This window comes from Rhamphochromis sp. 'chilingali', assembly GCF_963969265.1.
Source record: "Rhamphochromis sp. 'chilingali' genome assembly, chromosome: 21".
NCBI lineage: Eukaryota > Metazoa > Chordata > Actinopteri > Cichliformes > Cichlidae > Rhamphochromis > Rhamphochromis sp. 'chilingali'.
Window position 1 is genome coordinate 9,434,687 of NC_137949.1, and position 20,435 is coordinate 9,455,121.

Here is a 20,435-nt window from a genome sequence, read left to right on the forward strand (position 1 = left end):
CTCAGGTGGTTATCCACAGAGCCCCGCCCCCTCCTGTACACGTTTTTAAGTGTGGTTTCTGTCCGTCGTGGGAGCTGCTCACAGATCAGCTGATTTAAACCTTTAACGTCCATGTGGCTCGGTGTTACGCGATGACGCCACTACAGCTGCATTCATTTTAATCAATTTTAAACTAAACCATTATGGAAAAACTTCTAATAGACAACAAATTAAAGGGAAATGAAACATCTGATGTTCTGAATAAAGTTGTTGTTTTTTTTAAATAAAGCCTGAGTGCTTCCGGTTGGGCTGGTGGAATGACGCGGTGTTTCCGGTGTTTTGGATAACGCTCCTGTGGTGGAGTCTTGGTCCTGCTGCCGTTTAACGAGCACACTCACGGACACGGTAAGACCCGCACCTCTCTCCGCTCCCGCGAGGCTCGGTTCTCCGTACCGGGCCCGCTGCCACGGCCGGAAGTACGTCTCTATCCGCGTGAGCGCACCGAGCTAACAGAGCTAATGCTAGCCGCTCGGTCCGTGCTAACTGTAAACAGCTGACGTGTTATTCGATAAACAGGCGATCGATCCGCGCGACTATCGATCACGTGATGAGGAGCTGATCGATGTTCTGATCAGTTCTGTGTAATCGGACAGGCCGAAGGGGTGAGAGGCACCGAGAAGCTCCATGGAGGGGTTTCCTTTAATTTGTCACCTCCTGGCTCAAGCGTGAACATGTGTTCAGCTTCACATCTGATTGATCGGTGGCTCCAGGCAGCTCCTTTCAGATATCGGAACACAAAGAAAGGATCGACCCCAAAATCACAGATCGTGCGTCCGTGTACTGAACCAGGTGTGAGGACAGCCAGAGAGCTATGCAGGGGGCTGTTTTCCGCTCTTAGTGCCGGAGTCTCAGAGTTGCTGAGATGATGAAGCCCTCCATCAGCTGTTAGAAGCCATGAGACAGAAGCATTGATTGGACAGGCTGGGCAGCGTCCACGATGATGACATCTCGACCATCTCAAATTTAGCTGCAAATCTTGTGCTCCAGAGTTTGAACGTTTATGAGTGCTTCAAATATCAAAAACTTTCCAGGATGTTTTTAAAAACTTCCAGCAGGTTTCTTCACAACTGTCCTCACGGCTCATTCTCACCATCAGCATGAACAGCATCTGTAATCTGGGAGTTTGGCAGTTTCCAGATGTTTCTATAATTATCACTTAAAGCAGGGGTGTCAAACTGCAGGCCTCGAGGGCCGGTCTCCTGAAACTTTTCCATGTGTCCCTGCTGCAACACACCTGAATAACATTAGTAACAAGACTATAGAGCTGCATGCTGAGGTGGCAACCCCACCTCCACTCAAGTGAAGTAGTGCTTGGAAAAATGTACGTCTAAAAGTACTTTAAATGCATCGTGTTCATTCATGAGCGCCTGTCAGGTCTTGCTAATGACCTACTTGTGTCATTCAGGCGTGTTGCAGCAGGGACAGCGGCCCTGAGGACTGGAGTTCGACACCTGTGGCCTACAGCATTATTCTGTTAAATATGTGCATCATTTTCATTTTGAGAGCTGCTGCAGGAGTCTGAGGATTCACTTTAAATCATTTCATGCATTCAGATACATTTAACAAAATCCACAGCTCGTTCAGGGTGAGCGGGCGCAAAGGTCGAACTCAGAGCCAGTCTGAAGTGAGCAGAAACGATATGAACGAACGATCTGAAGTTTTGCAGTGTCTGATTTTTACAGTGAGCTTCGGGCGCTGGTTCAGATTTCAGAGTGGATGGTCTTCATCAAGGATAAATCTCTCAAATCTGAACAACTTTTATTTTCTCTCCTCTGGACAGGAAGAGTGAGGCTGCCACCACCACCTGTCAGCTGACTTGCTGAGCACGCTCAGTAGGAGGGGTACCCTCCACAAAACTCTGATTAACACAGTAAGTAAGTGACTTGATGCATGCTCAATCATCCAGGTGAGGAAGTCCCAAAAAGTTGATTCTGTTCATGTGGACGTAGCAGCCGATCCCTACTCCCCATGAATGGTACTGATGGTCACCGATCAATCAGTAGTCATGACAATTCAGGATGATCATTAACATGATTAATGATCATAAACTGACTTCACAGCCTGTTGTTGGTCAGTGGTGCAGATGTGCTGTTTATAAGGTTGGAAACTGACGAAGTCACCTGATGATGATGAAACGTTTCTCCCACTGAAAACATCCTGATGAACAGAATCAAGTTTTTGGGAGTAAGTGTGTAAATGTCACTGACTCCTCTGCAAGTAAACCGAGATAAGAAGTGGCAGCGTGCCGCACACAAGCACGCCGTGACCACACTTTTTATTTTCAGGTCTAACTTGGACCGCCATCATGGTGCTCGCCGACCTGGGGAGGAAGATCACCTCGGCGCTGAGGTCACTCAGCAACGCCACCATCATCAATGAAGAGGTGAGTGGGTCGAATCTGAGCGCCCAGCTGACACCGCCATGGTCTGTGACTCACCATATGTGTTTCCAGGTGCTGAACGCCATGCTGAAGGAGGTGTGCGCCGCTCTGCTGGAGGCCGACGTCAACATCAAGCTGGTCAAACAGCTGAGAGAGAACGTCAAGTGAGTGTGATCGTCCTGATCCCGGCGTCCGAGTGTCCCGTCCAGGTGTGCTGAACTCTGCTTGTTTTTGTCCCTGCAGGTCTGCCATAGACCTGGAGGAGATGGCATCAGGTCTGAACAAGAGGAGGATGATCCAGCACGCCGTCTTCAAGGAGCTCGTCAAGGTCAGATCGTCTCGCTGCCAATGCTCGATCAGGTTAAACACCAACAGGAAGTTGTTGAGTCTAACCATGCAGTGTGTGTGTGTGTGTCATGTGACCAGCTGGTGGACCCCGGCGTGAAGGCGTGGACCCCCACTAAAGGCAAGAACAATGTCATCATGTTTGTCGGTCTGCAGGGCAGCGGAAAAACTACGACCTGCTCCAAGGTGACCCACACTCACCTGTCATAGACCCCCCCCCCTTACACAGGCCCCGCCTCCTGCTGTGTTCTCACTGTGATTGGTGTGTTTCCTGCAGCTGGCGTATTACTACCAGAGGAAAGGCTGGAAGACCTGCCTGATTTGCGCCGACACTTTCAGAGCAGGTTAGCGTCACTTCGTAGACTCACTTCCTGTCAGTCACATGACCGCCATCATCATCTCCTCTCCTCTCTCAGGTGCCTTCGATCAGCTCAAACAGAATGCCACCAAAGCCAGGATCCCCTTCTACGGCAGGTGAGTCTCGGACAGGCGGCGTCCCTGGTGTTACCTCTGGGTGATGAGTTCAGGGATCTGCCGAACGTGTGTGTGGTGCATTCACGTACCTCCTGACTGTCCGTGCTCCTCAGTTACACAGAGATGGACCCGGTGGTGATCGCCTCAGAGGGCGTGGAGAAGTTCAAAGCAGAGAACTTTGAGATCATCATCGTGGACACAAGCGGACGACACAAACAGGAGGACTCGCTGTTCGAGGAGATGCTGCAGGTCTCCAATGCTGTGGTGAGTCCCTGAACGCACCACCTCAGGTGCAGTCCTGCTAAGTAGAGCAACAGGAAGTGTTTGTGTGTGAAGGTGCCTGCCTGTTCTGGACTCAGGTGTGTCCCTGGTCCTGTTTCCGTAGCAACCCGACAACATCGTGTACGTGATGGACGCCTCGATCGGGCAGGCCTGCGAGTCCCAGGCCAAAGCCTTCAAAGACAAAGTGGACGTGGCGTCGGTCATCGTCACCAAACTGGACGGGCACGCCAAAGGAGGAGGAGCTCTGAGCGCGTAAGCCTAGCGTCCTGTGCTGCATGATGCTGTCATACGACTGTTACGGTTTACCTTCTTCTTCTGCTGTTTCCTGGCAGTGTGGCGGCCACACGCAGTCCCATCATCTTCATCGGAACGGGCGAGCACATCGACGACTTCGAGCCATTTAAGACGCAGCCGTTCATCAGCAAGCTGCTCGGTAAGCACGCGCCAGGGGGAGGGGCATATGCACGGACGCACGCTGAGCGGCTGTCATTGGTGGACTAACTGATTACAGTTAGTCCACTTTTTTTTTTTTTTTTTTTTTTTTTTTTAATCTGACTGATTCTGGATATTTGAACTGAGCCGTTTCCATGGAAACCTGTCGACTCCTCTTCCTGTCAGGAATGGGTGACATCGAGGGCCTGATCGACCGAGTGAATGAGCTGAAGCTGGATGACAACGAGGAGCTGATCGACAAGCTGAAACACGGTGAGACGGCGAGCACGCTACCCACACTGCACTCTGGGTAACCTCACTAATCTTAACCTTTGACCTCTGACCCGCAGGCCAGTTCACCCTCAGAGACATGTACGAGCAGTTCCAGAACATCATGAAGATGGGCCCCTTTGGACAGATCATGGTACACACTCACCTGAAACTCACCTGAAACTCACCCGAGGCTGAGAGACGGCTTGATGACTGTGTGTGTGTGTGTGTGTGTGTGTGTGTGATGCGTTCAGGGTATGATTCCAGGCTTCGGGACAGACTTCATGAGTAAAGGCAACGAGCAGGAGTCGATGGCTCGACTGAAGAAACTGATGACCATCATGGACAGCATGAATGACCAGGGTAACGCGCGCGCGCACACACACACACACACACACACACACACACACACACACACACACACACAGCTGGTCCTGATGGATGACCCGATGTCTCTCCACTCTCTTGGGTTCTGCAGAGCTGGACAGCAAAGATGGAGCGAAGCTCTTTAGCAAGCAGCCCAACAGGATCCAGAGGGTGGCCCGGGGATCAGGGGTCGCCACCAGAGATGTCCAGGAACTCCTCACCCAGTACACCAAGTTTGCCCAGATGGTCAAGAAGATGGGAGGCATCAAAGGACTCTTCAAAGGTACCGACACCTGCTGAGGGGGTCTGAGAAGGTTTTCAGGAACATGTGAGAGGTCAAAGGGAACTGAGCGGGTCTGCAGGTGTACAGCGTCCTGCCACTGACGTGTTTATGGCGTGCTCGCTGTGTTTCAGGAGGAGACATGTCCAAGAACGTGAACCCGTCTCAGATGGCCAAATTGAACCAGCAGATGGCCAAAATGATGGACCCCAGAGTCCTGCACCACATGGGTAAGACCAGAACCCAGACCCAAACACAGGTTTGCTCGCCTGCAAGCGTCCTGGAGAGTAACACCTGTGTGTGTGTGTGTGTGTGTGTGTGTGTGCGTCCGTGCGTGCGTGTGTGTGTGTGTGTGTGCGCGCGCGCGCACGCAGGCGGGATGGCGGGACTCCAGTCGATGATGCGTCAGTTTCAGCAGGGCGCCGCGGGCAACATGAAAGGCATGATGGGATTCAACAACATGTGACCACCAACCAATCCGCTGCCTTATCTACAGGCTCCGCCTCCAGACAGTCGGAGGGGTGGGGCTTAGAGTTACCTGTTCTCTGCTGCTTTCAAAGAGAGGGGGAGAGGATGTTTCATTAATTTAAATGTGTAGGATGAAAATGGAGTGTCCTGATTGGACGAGCTAATGATGATGATGATGATGAAGATTAGTGATGTATTTTTGGTGTTTAATAAACGTTTGTATTTACACCATTTTACACCTGCTGTGTTTTGTTTGTTTGTTTGTTTTTTCACACAAGTAGTAAAGTCTGGGATTTTCAGAATAAAATCGTACTGTTTGCTTTGAGTAAAGCTGTAAAATAAATAAAGTGAGTTGTAAAAGTTTTCAGTAGAAAATAAAATGTGAGGTAAAAGTTTGAGTTTATTCCAGGAACTTTTAATTCAGTGAGAACAGGAAGTGTGTGGGCTGTTCTTCAGCCTGTTTAATGATGATTAATAAAAATATGAAGACTGAACAGAGACGTGACTGAAAACGTTATCAGAATTCAGGTAATAACAGGTAATAAATAACGGGTAATAAACAGAAGAGTGGCATCTGGTTTGGGTGTGAAGAGTGCAGACCCTGAGAGGTTAGAGCGGCTCCTCCCGGGCTGTGGGTCAGAGTTTCTCAGGTTTCAAGTTAAAGGTTGTCACAGTGAGATGAAACGGATGAGTCCTCCGGGCTGGAGCTTCATTGCGCCGCCCCTCTCGGGTCTGGTTCCGGGATTTCTGTCGGAGTGAGCCCTCTGCCTGCGTTTTTCCTCTCTGGGTCTTGACGTGGCGGCCGCCATATTGTTTTGCTGTGTTGTCAGTGGAGAGCGGCGGCAGCTTCAGCAGCGGTGAGTCTCGTTTACCTGGAGCACGGACTCACCTGGGCCTGGCAGAGCTCCAACCTCAGCTGGCCTCTGTCCAGCCACCTGTGCTCGCGTCCCGTAACTGTCACCCGTGTGACGTCAGTGTCGCAGTTAGCCGTTAGCTTGAGTTAGCTGCTGTGTGATGTTGAGAAAACGGGGCTGACTTGGTGTTTGAGTCCTCGGGTTCGGCTCCAGGTGTGCCGACGCCAGCAGCTACCTGTGCCACACGGCTCCTGCTGTCACACACCTGCAGGTGTCCCACAGGTAGCTGCTGACGTCAGTTTTTTTTTTTTTAAGTGTCGCAGGCGCAGCATCTCTGACCTGCTGGACTTTAAATCCTGCAAAGGTCGCGCAGAGTCGGTGGGTGCCGGTGAGGTCACGTGTTTAAGAGTGGCACTGTCTTGATGATGATGATGATGATGATGATTCTGGGATGAAGCCTCAGATTCAGGTGTGACGTTAGAAACTCTCCCATAGTGAGACCAGAGCATCCAGCAGGACCACAGGGACCCGCAGCCCGCCCACCAGACTGTTCGGTTTTTGTAGGATTTTGTGTTCGGCTCGTTTTCGCGGGTCTCTGCTGGAGCAGCAGCTGGGTGTTCATTTCTCGGAGTTTCCTGCGAAGTTCGGCCTGAGCTGGACTCCATTGTGAGCATCGGGGCTGGTAGCTCAGTGTGCATTTTCTGCAGTTTTTACAAGAAATGAAGGCTTTCTGGAGCTTTTTCAGTTTAAGAGTGAAGTCTCACTGACCTTTGACCCCATATCAGCCTGTTTGTGTCAGCATCAACCAGACTAGGGAGAAACTTTTTTTCTGATTTTAATTCTTTCTGTTGGTTCGTTCTTATTATTGTTATTGTTGTTGTTGTTTGTGCTTTATGAAGGTTTAGCAGTGACTCGTTTTTCTGCAACGTGTTCAAAGAACATAAAATCATTTCAACGTCACCATAAAAATCCATCTCGCAGGTTCAGGCGCTGCCTGCTGTTTTTCTCTTTTAGTAACTGCTCACCTGGAGCTGTGCCTGTCTTTGGGTGTGATTTTTCTTACCTTTGAGACTCACCTGTGTTTATGTCTAGAAAGTAGAACCAGTGAGAATGTGGGTTGGGGGGACAAGTAAAATTGCTACCTGGTCGCATATAAACATGGACACCTGTTTGAGATAAACACCAGGATGACATCGCCTCTCACAGGTGTGTCAGTCTGGTGAGAGATAAAGCCTCACCTTTGAAACGGTGACGCAGGTGTTTGCACGAAAACATCACTTCAATCCGAACCAACGTAACTTTAGAAGAAAGTGGGCGGGGCTTATTCCCACGCTGCCAATATCACTGCACTACCCTCACACTGCCCACCCCCCACCCTCTCCTCCTCTCATCAGCTTATACTCAACAGTGTGACCCCCCCCTCCCACTTCCTGGTGGTTCCATGACGACCTTTCCAGAGTACATCGCTCAGAATGAGGAGCGCGACGGCGTCCGTTTCAGCTGGAACGTGTGGCCGTCGAGCCGGCTGGAGGCGACCCGGATGGTGGTGCCGGTGGCGGCTCTGTTCACTCCGCTGAAGGAGAGGACCGACCTGCCCCCGATCCAGTACGAGCCGGTTCTCTGTAGTCGCGCCACCTGCCGCGCTGTACTCAACCCACTCTGGTACGCATCACAGCCTCCAACACTCACCTGTCCGCCCACCCTTTACCTGTGTGCCCCGCACTCATCTGTCTGTGTGTTTGTAACTTTCAGCCAGGTGGACTACAGAGCCAAGCTGTGGGCCTGTAACTTCTGCTACCAGAGGAACCAGGTGAGTGCCGCAAGCCCCGCCTACCTGTCAGGTGTTCCGGGTGTCACGGGTGGAGTCTGACCTTGTCTCTGTCTCAGTTTCCTCCGTCCTACGCCGGGATCTCTGAGGTGAACCAGCCTGCCGAGCTGCTGCCTCTGTTCTCCACCATCGAGTATGTGGTTCAGGTGAGTCCTGAGGACAGGTGAGACAGGTAACGACCGTGCCGTCAGGTGTGTGAGCCGCTGTGCTCTTTGTCCCCAGAGGGGCCCTCAGATGCCGCTGGTGTTCCTGTATGTGGTGGACACCTGCATGGAGGACGAGGACCTGCAGGCGCTGAAGGAGTCTCTGCAGATGTCGCTGTCTCTGCTCCCGCCCACCGCGCTCGTCGGACTCATCACCTTCGGACGCATGGTTCAGGTGCACGAGCTCGGCTGCGAGGGTATCTCCAAGAGCTACGTCTTTAGGGGGACCAAGGATCTGAACGCCAAACAGCTGCAGGTACGTCACCTGCATGTCCCTCTGGGGTGGGGCTGGGGGCTTCCCGAGCGTCAGAACTCAGGTGAGTTAACAACACCTGTGCTTCCTGTAGGAGATGCTGGGTCTCACCAAACCTTCGGCCGCTCAGGGACGAGGGCCGCAGGCGGCGCCACAGCAGTCATTCAACAGGTGAGCCTCCTGTGAGCCTGAGTGGGTGTGGTTTAAGTAAAGGTGCTGTCACAGCAGCGGCATTCCTCACTGTGAATTTTCCTGCAGGTTTCTGCAGCCGGTGCAGAAGATTGACATGAACCTCACCGACCTGCTGGGGGAGCTGCAGCGCGACCCCTGGCCTGTGACGCAGGGCAAGAGACCGCTGCGCTCACTGGGCGTTGCCATGTCCATCGCCGTGGGGCTTCTGGAGGTGAGGGGGCGGGGCTTTAGGCAGACAGAACATGGCGTGGATGTCTCAAAGACTTTGATCATCGGTTTTGTTTGTGTTCTTTTACCCACAGTGCACCTTTCCCAATACTGGCGCACGCATCATGACCTTCATAGGCGGCCCGGCGACGCAGGGGCCCGGCATGGTGGTGGGAGACGAGCTGAAGACGCCGATCAGGTCCTGGCACGACATCGAGAAGGACAACGCCAAGTTCATGAAGAAGGCCACCAAAGTGAGTGCACGCCATTTACAGACCATGTGACCCGTTTTTTTTACCTGATTATTTTCATCATTACTTTATCGTTCTTTAAGACTTTTAATGGTTGTTGTGAGCTTTGCTCTCGTTGTTCTGATCGCTGGCTCACAGCACTACGAGTCTCTGGCCAATCGAGCGTCCAGCAACGGTCACATCATCGACATCTACGCCTGTGCCCTAGATCAGACCGGCCTGCTGGAGATGAAGTGCTGCACCAACTACACCGGGTACACACACACACACACACACTCACTCCTGAACCCTGTCAAAGGCTGGTGGGCTGTGTAGTGCCCTCTGTGGTCGTATTCGTGCGTGACGTGTGTCTCTGTGTCGCAGCGGTTACATGGTGATGGCCGACTCCTTCAACACGTCTCTGTTCAAGCAGACCTTCCAGAGGGTTTTCACCAAAGATGTCCAGGGATCCTTTAAGATGGCCTTCGCCGCCACGCTGGAGATCAAGGTATGAAGGAAAAGCACAGAAGAACAGGGAGGCGCCGCCCCCAGCACATCTCTATCACAGGTTAATGACCCCTGCTGTGTTTTTCCCATGCAGACTTCCAGAGAGATCAAAGTGTCCGGTGCCATTGGCCCCTGCGTGTCTCTGAACGCTAAAGGACCCTGCGTCTCCGAGAACGTACGTGAAGCTAAGACAGCGCCATTAACGATGCCCCCTGCAGGCAGAGACAAAGGGGGTGTCCAAATTCATGGGCTGCATCCTCCTGAGGCCGCATTTGTAGACCGATTACGTTACAGTGACGCGATGAAGGCTGTCCAAATTCGTAGACTCCTCCGAATGCAGCCGACAAATGCGTCCTCCTTTTCCCCGAATTTTAAGGATGGGTCGGGTGTGTCCTTCGTGGCCTACCATATCCCAGAATTCATAGCACGGCCCAGCCAAACTCCAGTTTTCAACAATGGCGGTCGCTACTAAGTTTTTAATATTACTCTTACTAATCTTTCTGGGTCACAAAATAAACTTTTAACATATGGTAAATGGCCTGCATTTGTATAGCACTTTTCTAGTCCATAGGACCCCAAAGCGCTTTACACTACATTCAGTCATCCACCCATTCACACACACATTCACACACTGGCGATAGCAAGCTACATTGTAGCCACAGCTGCCCTGGGGCGCACTGACAGAGGCGAGGCTGCCGGACACAGGCGCCACCGGGCCCTCTGACCACCACCAGTTATATATTTTCAGGCGAGAAAGTAGCTGTGTAAACATCAAATATCTGTTCGGTTTATCAAGACATCACATATTTGCAAAAGTGCTCAGACGTTTTCGGAGACGTCTGTTACCCACCAGCTTGATAGCTAGCCGGGAGCTCGAGGGTCACTAGAGCCGCCAAGAACGGCACAACACATAATTTTCAGATCACTGCGGTCTTTTGCTACTCGGGTTAAACGTAATGTATAAGTCACTTAGACAACCTAAAAATGTTATTCTTTGGCTTTTTTCAGTGTTTTGTTTGTTCGTGAGTAAATCGGTTTGGCTGAGATTAAAGTTATTAGATTAGATTAGATAAAATAAAACTTTATTAATCCCCCGGGTGGGTTCCTCCTTGGTTTTCACACAGCTGAATAAACATCAAACAGAAAACTGATTAAACAGAAGTGTGAGACAGTCGAGAATTTACAATAGTGTCCTGTTATATTTTAGTTCAATTCAATTCAATTTTATTTATATAGCACCAAATCACAACAGCAGTCGCCTCAAGGCACTTTATATTGTACAGTAGATCCTACAATAATAGGAACAGGAAGAAAACCCAGCAATCATATGACCCCCTATGAGCAAGCACTTTGGCGACAGTGGGAAGGAAAAACTCCCTTTTAACAGGAAGAAACCGGCAGAACCAGGCTCAGGAAGGGGCGGGGCCATCTGCTGTGACCGGTTGGGGTGAGAGAAGGAAGACAGGATAAAGACATACTGTGGAAGAGAGACAGAGGTTAATAACAGATATGATTCAATGCAGAGAGATAGCAAGGAGCAGACGGCTGAGTTTATTAAACTCCACCGAGACAGCGGTGATGCTAATCTGAAGGCTAGACCGTCCAATTTCACAGCCGTTTACTTCCGGCCTACCCGACCTTCTGAGGACCCGGCCTTCGCGTTCTACATGGGCCGGGTCCTCAGGAGGATGCAGCCCATGAATTTGGACACGACCATAAAGTACACTAACACCGCCCCGTGCAGGCAGAGACAGGAAGTACACTAACACTGCCCCCTGCAGGCAGAGACAGGAAGTACACTAACACTGCCCCCTGCAGGCAGAGACAGGAAGTACACTAACACTCCCCCGTGCAGGCAGAGACAGGAAGTACACTAACACTCCCCCGTGCAGGCAGAGACAGGAAGTATACTAACACTGCCCCCTGCAGGCAGAGACAGGAAGTACGCTAACACTGCCCCCTGCAGGCAGAGACAGGAAGTACACTAACACTGCCCCCTGCAGGCAGAGACAGGAAGTACACTAACACTGCCCCCTGCAGGCAGAGACAGGAAGTACACAACACCGCCGCCTCAGAATCTTACTGCTCATATAAATGCTGATTGTGTGTTTTTGTCAGGTACAGGTGAACCCTCAGGTGGGTGTAATTCCTGTGTCCGGCCTGCAGGGGCAGAATTGCTTAGACTGTGACTGTTTGTGTTCCAGGAGATCGGCACGGGAGGAACCTGTCAGTGGAAGGTCTGCGGACTGGATCCGAGTACCACGCTGGCGCTTTACTTTGAGGTCGTCAACCAGGTATAAACACCTGACCTCTGACCTTTGATTCTGTCACTGTCACCATGAAGCTACTGAATTATTGATATCCACCAATTAAAAGAAAGTTCAGTGATCTGCAGTGATGTCATGGTACAGGATGATGTCATAGATCCTGCTGTTGAGAAAATAAGAGCTCAAGCTGACAAAATAAAAGCCCCACTGATGTTTTGATAGTAAAATGTTGGTGTTTAAAACAACAATTAGACCAGTGATCATCTGTTTGTAGTTTATTTTTTTAGTTTTTATTTATTCGCTCTAATTATTTTAAAAGTAATATCATTTTATTTTTGCTGTTTAGCGGGACAGCTTTCAAAATGAAAACGGCAAAAAACTAAAGCAGCCAAACTGACAGTCTTTCTAAGAGGATGCTCAGTCATAATAAGCAGGAAATGAGTTTGAATTTGAAGTGCACACATCAGGGCGGAGATGCTGACTTCCAGGCTCCGCCGAGTTTGTCCATCATCCTCGATCCTGCTGGGCTGCACAAGCCGCTCGTCACTCCCAGAGTCTCCGGCTGTTTCTCAGCTCTGTTCACGTGCAGCACGGCGTCCAGCTCAGAGTTTAAACGCTCAGTGTAACTGAGCCCATGGAACAGTTTGACCTTCGTCCTCCGTCTACTCTGTGCTGATGTGGTCACGTCAGCATAAACACACCTCTGCTGAAATGGAGCTGAAAGAGCTCGGACTGTTTGTGACTCTGAGTGGATCAGGAAATGTTTCGTGTTGTGAGACTGCGGGAGATCATCAGCTGAACATCAGTGTGCGGTCTTCGAACACAACGTCACGTCAGAACTCGTCCACGCTGAAGAAGAAGATGAGAAGTATGGCCTACATTTCCCAGAGTGCACAGGTCCAGTGATGGTGATGGGAGGGTCATGGTCTTGTTAGTGTTTTGGGAGAAGATGGAGGCTGTGTTGCGGTCATACTTGTTGTTGTTGTTGTGCTAGGGCGATTGGTCGCAGGTAGATGGAGGGCGGAGCTCTGGGAGTGGGACTCCAGGAACATCCCGGCACAAGGAACGAACCTGCGGAAACTTCGGCACACCGCCGCCCTGTACCTGCTGGAGTCACAGAGAGACAGACAGGAAGTGACGTTCCTGACATCATGAGCGCGTCATAGTGACGTTTCATTACTGCTTCAAAACTGATCGGAGCCTTCGATAAAGAAAGTCTGACTCACGTCTGCGTCATGCAGGTGATCCACGGGTTGAGCGCGGCGCTGGTCAGAACCAGCCAGGAGGAGAGGGCGGCGGTCACGGACGGACTCTGCTGACCGCTCAGCGTCTCGTACAGACACACAGAGATGTAGGGCAGCCAGCAGACCAGCAAACACACTGCCAGGAGACAGGAAACAGAGTCACATGACTTCATCAGCAGCCCCTCTATGAGTGAGCTGGTGTTTGGAGACTAGTTATCTGTGGACTAGTTAAAGAGGCGTAGGGACTAGAGAACGGCCTTGAAGTTGCAGATCTGTCTACCAATCTGAAGGTGGGCGGTTCAATCCCTGGCCGCTCCAGGCTGGAGACACTCTCTGCATGAACAGGTGGACGTGGCGTGTAGAGTGGATGAGTGCTGTGTTAGAGCCAGTAGCCATTCACTCGTAGCGCTCTCATTGACCTTATGGCGAAAACATTAACCTGGTTTATCGGTCACTCAGACCGTCTGCAGCCGGCTGTGGTGACCTTTGACCCTGTCTGTGTTTATGACCTCAGTGTTTGTCCCTATAATGAGAGTAATGGCAGTGAGTCACAAAGATAAACATGGACGCTGATCCTCAAAGACGGCCGCTGTGACGTCGAGGTTTTAGTTTAGAGGGTAAACGGCTGCGGCCCTGTGGTCACATGGTCCTGCTGTTTGGTTTGAGATTATGAGGACATTGGATCTGCCCGGCTTTACGAACGGGGAAATGTTTTCTGTCGAAGGAACAAAATAATTTCATGCATCAGACTGTTTCCCGTTAGGCAGGATGTTCAGTCCCAGTGGAGAAATACTGGAACTCCATATGAAATCACTGGTAATTACTGGGACTGTTGCACCAATTAAAGAATCTAGAGGACAAGTTTCAGACTACTCACTGAAGTTTAAGAGACTGCAGAGATTTTTAGACTAGCTGTAGATTTTGAGCGTTTAACAGGAGTTGGAGATTAGTTAGTAACATCTGTGTACTGAAGTTTGTTTACTAGCCTGAGCATTACTTTCACACAGCTGTAAGTTTGTAGCTGATTTGAGGAGTTGTGGAGATGTTTGTGGGCTAGTTACAGAGGTTGGAAACTAGTCGTCGGACCTCTGTGTGGGGGAAACTTGGAGTAAAACTCAGAGGACGAAGTTTTCACAAAGAACCTGAGTCGGTGAAGTGGAGGTGTAACCCATGTCCCTGCAACGTCAAGGAACAGCTTGAGCTCACCTGAGGTGGTGACCATGACGATGGAGCTCCTCAGGTAGTTGTTGGCAGGAACGTAGAAACAGTGCAGCTCGTTGCACATGAAGGTTCCCCTCCTGGCCTGCTTCCTGGCCACGTACACGATGTATCCGTACAGCGAGCACATGGTGAGGATCGGCGCTACGATGCCCGCCCCCATCCACAGCAGCACGAAGTACCTGTTCTCCGGGGTGAAGCTCGGGCAGCAGAGGAACCGTGACTCGCTGTAGGCGTAGCTGCCGAAACCCAGCAGTGGCATGGTGGCGTTGGCCAGGCAGAACAGCCAGACTGCGATCAGCACCGCCCGGCTCCGCCCCGCCGTCCAGATGCTGTGGAAGCTGAGTGCAAAGCAGATCTCCGTGAACTTGTAGATGGTAGCCCAGGCAAGCGAGTGCAGGGAGGCGGTCTGCAGTAGGAGGAAGATGAAGCCGCCGCCCTGACAGACGTCGGCCTCACTGGAGTGTCTGACAGGCTGGGAGAGGCTGTTGTACGCACTGAAGGGGATGGCGGAGAGTCCGAGAGCGAGGTCGCTAAGGCTAAAGCTCAGGGTGAGGCCCAGCGTGTCGGACCGCAGCTCCTTGTTCAGCAGGAGCACCAGTAGGAGGAGGAGGTTCCCACAGGTGGATGCCACGCTCGTCAGCAGCATGAGAGCGGCGTACAGCGTGCTCAAAATGTCCGCCATCTTCACATGGACTCGCAGGACAGGAACGTGCACCGTGCCGAAGTGATCCAATCACCTGCAGGCTCTCTGATCAGCTGATCGATCAGCTGTTGGTTTCTTCTGAAACGAGGAGCAGAGGACAAGCAGCTTCAGCAGGCTGTCGCAGCTGCTGAGAGCCCGCCGTCACCACGGAGACTGCTGGGATTACCTGAGGCTCTGTGAGTCACACCTGAGCTGCAGTTGAAAACAGAGAGAGCGCCTTTCAAGGACGTTTCCACCAATCAAAAACAAGAGCCAAGACCAGAAGAAGAGTCCACCTGAACCTGCAGCTGACCGGACCAATCGGGAGGAAGAACCATGCCGTCACCTTCATCGATTGATTATCAGCGCGGTCTGTGGTCTTCAGAGGTTAAAGGTCACACTGATGTTGGCTGGAGTTGATCAGTCGGTGTGTGTGACTCTGATCGCAGTCCAACGAGTCTGATCGGCTCAGTCTGAGCGGGGGAGGGTGGACCGCAGGGGGCGTGTTCTCCTGGGGGTGTGTTGCCATGGCGCACCTGTTTGACACCTGCTGTGACGATGATGAGCACACACACACACACACACACACACACACACACACACACACACACACACACTTACCTGCTGGCTGTAAAGTAAACAAGATGAACATCCAATATCCTGTGTGTGTGTGTGTGTGTGTGTGTGTGTGTGTGTGTGTGTGTGTGTGTGTGTCAGTCACGCAGCTTGACTCAGGTAATAACAGGTGTGCAGGTGTGTAATCACCCTCACCACCTGCTGAACCTCAGACCGCTGAGGAGCTCAGGCCGGGGTTGGGTGTGAAGCAGCCAATCATAGCTCAGCTTTGTTAAAGAAAGTGACCTCTGAGTCACGTCTGGAGGCAGAAAACGAGCGTCAAACACAGAAACACACCTGAGCAGGTGCTACGGAAATAAACAGTCCAAGGGGTCGTGACCCTGACAGCGAGGTCTCAGGGGCGGGATAAATGCTGGAGGCGGGGTTAACGTTCTATGATGTTGATACCTGATTAACCTGACCTCTGACCTCTAACTTGCCTGTTTGCGGTCACTTCCTGCAGCACAACGCGCCGATCCCTCAGGGCGGCCGCGGGGCGATCCAGTTTGTCACGCAGTACCAGCACTCGTCAGGCCAGCGACGCATCCGGGTCACCACCACCGCCAGGAAGTACGAACACACCTGCCTCCACCCCATCACTACACACACACACACACACACACCTGAATTAATCCCGGTCCCTTCTCTTCCCCTCAGCTGGGCCGATGCTCAGACGCAGATTCAAAGCATCGCGGCGTCCTTTGACCAGGAGGCGGCGGCCATCCTCATGGCGAGGTTGGCAGTGTACCGGGCAGAGACGGAGGAGGGGCCGGACGTGCTCAGGTGGTTAGACAGACAGCTGATCAGACTGGTAGGAGAACACACCTGCAGAGTGAGCGCCACGATTGATCCGAACAGGAAGCAATTGATACCTGTGTTTGTGTTCAGTGTCAGAAGTTTGGCGATTACCACAAAGACGACCCGAACTCCTTCCGGTTCTCCGAGACCTTCTCCCTGTATCCCCAGGTGACCCGACTCCCGTAACGCTCTGCGCAGACACACCTGTGACACGCACCGGGACACAGGGCTGACATGTGTTTGTGTGTTTCAGTTCATGTTCCACCTGCGGCGTTCGCCGTTCCTGCAGGTGTTCAACAACAGTCCTGACGAGAGCTCGTATTACCGACACCACTTCAACCGGCAGGACCTGACGCAGGCGCTCATCATGATCCAGCCGGTGCTCTACGCCTACTCCTTCAACGGCCCGCCTGAGGTACCTGTACACCTGTGTGCACACAGTGCAGAGTAAGCAGCTGGATGTGCAGGTGTTTCATGTTTCAGAATCTGAAGCTCTCATTGGGAAACAAACTGTGAGTTATTGATCACTGATCGATTAACTGATCAGACTGTGTGTGTGTTTCTAGCCCGTCCTGTTGGACAGCAGCAGCATCCTGCCCGACCGAATCCTTCTGATGGACACGTTCTTCCAGATCCTCATCTACCACGGAGAGGTACACCCGACACCACCAATCACACCCCAGCACCGCGTGACATCACAGCTGTCTAAGCCAATCAGGGTCCAGTAATTTAATTAGGATAGAGCCACAATTATCATTCAGATGGTTTCTTTAAACGTGATCCAGCTGTTTCCATCACAGATGTGACGCTGAGCTGAGTTCCCACCTGATTTCAGTCCAACTCTCAAACCTGAACGTGCTTCAATCAGCTGTTTGCAGTTTTACCTGCTGAGCTCGTTCATATCCTCTCATTAACTCAACAATTCACCTCACATGAGCTCAAAACACACAAATCTTTAAAGAACCATGATAATGAGCTGACCCGTGCAGGTGTACAGTTGTGTCTCACTGCGTCTCTCTGTTAGACTGTGGCTCAGTGGAGGAAGGCCGGCTATCAGGACATGCCCGAGTACGAGAACTTCAAACACCTGCTTCAGGCTCCAGTGGACGACGCCCAGGAGCTGTTGCACACGCGCTTCCCCATGCCGAGATACATCGACACGGAGCACGGCGGCAGCCAGGTGAGGGCGCAGGCACACACCTGAGAAACACATCAGCTTTATTTACATCACCTCAGATCACGAGGCGTGACATCAGCACAGCGGCAATGTGACATCATCAACAATTTCCCGGTGCAAACTCTCGTTTTTGCACCTGTGCCCACACCTATACACACCTGTAGACATGATCAGCAGGTGAAAGGTTTTCTTCTTCTGCTGTTTTCAGGCTCGCTTCCTGCTCTCCAAAGTGAACCCCTCCCAGACCCACAACAACATGTACACCTGGGGGCAGGTAAGACTTTAACCTGTAATCTTTAACCTTTAAATGTGGACCAATCAGACGCTGTGTTTACACAAGTCCGCCCCCCCCCACCGCAGGAGTCCGGTGCTCCGATCCTGACAGACGACGTCAGCCTGCAGGTGTTCATGGACCACCTGAAGAAGCTCGCTGTCTCCAGCGCCGCCTGAGTGTGCCATCGGCTCACCTGTCCTCATCTGTTTGCTTTTTATTTGTTTTCTTGCTGCCTGTGTTTCCATGGCAACAGTTCACAAGCACCATCAACCAATCAGCAGCAGGTTTAGAGTTGTAACCTCACAGTGTAGAGATGCTATTGTTAATTGGCCTTTTTAAAAAAAATTAAGTTGCATTTGATTGGTTGATCCTCTCAGACAGCGGCAGTGATAGCTTTCAAAATAAAAGCCACTGTGTAGTTTTAGTCTGTGAAGCTTTTATTGTGAAACAACAGCAGGAAGTGGTGGCCGTCGGGAGTTTTTCCCCCCTAAAAGGTTTCAAATTGATTTTAAAATTTTAACATGTGATTTTTTTTAAATTTAGGAACAGGAAACAGGAAGTGAGGTGTTTTGTTTTTTTTAGAAAGCATGTGATGTCACTGAGCGCGCGAAGCTGTCTGCTTGTGTTTGAACACTAACCGAGAACGAGCGCAGAGGTTCACCTTGCCACTGTTCTCGTCTTTCTAATAAAATCTGCAGAATTTTACAGAGTTTGTCTTCTTCTGAAACGTGAAGCTCTGATGTCATCAGAGACGCAGCACCTATGCATGTGTGACTGAGCCCAGTGTTTTATAAAGCACTGTCTGACACCCTGCAGACGGTCTGTTTGTAACTGTAATCGGCTGTAGACAAGATGATCACAGGACTGAGGTCGCCTCCACCTCTGCTCAGACACCATCAGTCATCCCAGCAAATAGCACCACCCCATATTTAAAAATCCACTTTAGGGTCACATTTTTCCTTTAAAGTGTGAAAAGGAAAAGAAACCTAACAGACCCTCGAGGAGCTTCTGCTGTCAGTCGAACAGAGTCCGACTTTTACCCTGAATTAACCTGAGTGACCCGCCTCACCATCTGAGCATTCCCACTCACACAGGTAAAAACAATAAGCCAAGCTGTGGGGTCCTCAACATGTGCCACACCCACAGAAACAGACACCTCTGCTAAAACGCTGCAGGTGAGCAGGTGGAGTGGAGCTCAGCACTGTCTCAATTCAGGGGCTGCGTCCTCCTAAGGACCCGGCCTTCACAGTCTACGTGGGCCGGGTCTTCCAAAGACCGAGAAGGCCGGAAGTGAGAGGCTGTGAGATGGGACGGTCTAGCCTTCAGATTTGAGCCACCAGTGGAGTTTAATAAACTCGGCCGTCTGCTCCTTGCTATCTAAAATATAACAGGACACTGGAGTAAACTCTCAGGCATCTCACACTTCTGTTTAATCAGTTTTGTGTTTGATGTTTATTCAGCTGTGTGAAAAAAAAATTGGCTGGACCGCGCTATGAATTCTGGGATAAGGTGGGCCACGAAGGACACACCCGACCCATCCTTCAAATTCTGGAAAAAGGAGGATGCATTTGGCTGTATTAGGAGGAGTCCACAGCCTTCGTCATGTTGTCGTTGTTATCGGCAACGACAACAAATGCGGCCTCCGGAGGATGCAGCCTTGGAATTGGGACACAGCCACTGTCTGGGTCTGAGCTTCCTTTACTCAGGAGAGGAGACACAGCAGCATCCTTCTTGAAAGGAGGGGAGAGGTAAGTATAGTAAATTTGTGGTCCTCCTACCTAAACGTGGGACACACATACATACACAGAGGTCTGCTGCTGTGTTTCATAACTGAATCTGACTTCAGATCAGCGGAAAGATGAACAAATGTTTAAAATAAAATCTAAATAAAAAGTTTTTTTTATTATTTGTGAAAATGAAACTTAAACTTTGATAATTGTTTACTACCGTTTTTATTCCAAAGTATCCGAGTACTCTTAATCAGGAGGCAGAGGATGAAACTACCTGAACTATGAATCCCACCAGCAGGTGGCGGTCATGCGCAGTGAGTAGACACACAATCCACGTGTCAGTCCAAACGAAACGGCATGAGACTGGAATCACATTTATCCAGTGATGGGATACGTTTGACGTTTAGCGTGTTTGGGGTGTGTAGTTAGTGTGTAGTGTTGTGGATAGTTTTGTGTTGTGTGTCAGAACAATGAGGCGACTGTTGTCTCCAGGTAGAAACAGGAGTGATACACCCAGAGGCGGAGCCAGACATTTGAAACACCCGGGGCTTAGCCCAAAGAGTAGTATGCATGTGGGATTTTTTTTTTTTTTTTTGGGGGGGGGGGGGGTGTAGAAATGACTAAAAGATTAATAGGCTCTGTTCAAAAAAGAATGACTTCATATAGGGAAAAATATATATCACATGTGCAGGACACCTTAAACTAGTTTTTTAATTAAGCAGCAAGGCAGAACAAGGTCAGGGCTGCATCAAGACACGAGGACTAAACCCCAATTCAACCAGACCCAGAACTGATCCAGAATTAAAACAGGACTACA

General features: G+C 50.8%; 3 protein-coding genes across 4 annotated transcripts; 2 read left to right on the forward strand and 1 right to left on the reverse strand.

Annotated features, from left to right (window-relative positions):
* Positions 1-253: 253 nt before the first annotated feature.
* On the forward strand, positions 254-5,572 carry srp54 (signal recognition particle 54). 2 transcript variants are annotated; one of them, XM_080870155.1, is made up of 17 exons: positions 254-384; positions 1,820-1,913; positions 2,325-2,422; positions 2,492-2,583; positions 2,663-2,747; positions 2,846-2,950; positions 3,042-3,108; positions 3,181-3,238; positions 3,352-3,502; positions 3,624-3,772; positions 3,853-3,953; positions 4,139-4,225; positions 4,303-4,376; positions 4,477-4,585; positions 4,701-4,871; positions 5,003-5,098; positions 5,243-5,572. In XM_080870155.1, exons 3-17 carry the CDS (start codon positions 2,345-2,347, stop codon positions 5,332-5,334), a joined length of 1,515 nt encoding a protein of 504 aa, XP_080726281.1. In that variant the 5' UTR covers positions 254-384; positions 1,820-1,913; positions 2,325-2,344; the 3' UTR covers positions 5,335-5,572. The 2 variants fall into 2 exon arrangements, with proteins under 2 accessions (XP_080726281.1, XP_080726280.1); XM_080870154.1 differs by having other exon boundaries at positions 1,820-1,909.
* A 474-nt stretch (positions 5,573-6,046) lies between these two features.
* On the forward strand, positions 6,047-18,601 carry sec23a (Sec23 homolog A, coat complex II component). Its single transcript, XM_080870150.1, has 20 exons — positions 6,047-6,193; positions 7,585-7,852; positions 7,943-8,000; positions 8,078-8,164; positions 8,241-8,477; positions 8,569-8,645; positions 8,733-8,877; positions 8,969-9,127; positions 9,263-9,378; positions 9,488-9,611; positions 9,705-9,785; positions 11,815-11,904; positions 16,103-16,209; positions 16,297-16,450; positions 16,528-16,605; positions 16,691-16,852; positions 17,004-17,090; positions 17,462-17,617; positions 17,823-17,888; positions 17,975-18,601. The coding sequence occupies exons 2-20, from the start codon at positions 7,632-7,634 to the stop codon at positions 18,062-18,064; spliced, it is 2,295 nt and encodes a 764-aa protein (XP_080726276.1). The 5' UTR covers positions 6,047-6,193; positions 7,585-7,631; the 3' UTR covers positions 18,065-18,601.
* LOC308389038 (histamine H2 receptor) lies at positions 11,911-16,094 on the reverse strand. The gene is made up of 3 exons (XM_080870161.1): positions 14,328-16,094; positions 13,104-13,257; positions 11,911-12,984 (listed from the first exon to the last, which is right to left on the reverse strand). The coding sequence occupies exons 1-3, from the start codon at positions 15,022-15,024 to the stop codon at positions 12,798-12,800; spliced, it is 1,038 nt and encodes a 345-aa protein (XP_080726287.1). The 5' UTR covers positions 15,025-16,094; the 3' UTR covers positions 11,911-12,797.
* Positions 18,602-20,435: the final 1,834 nt, after the last annotated feature.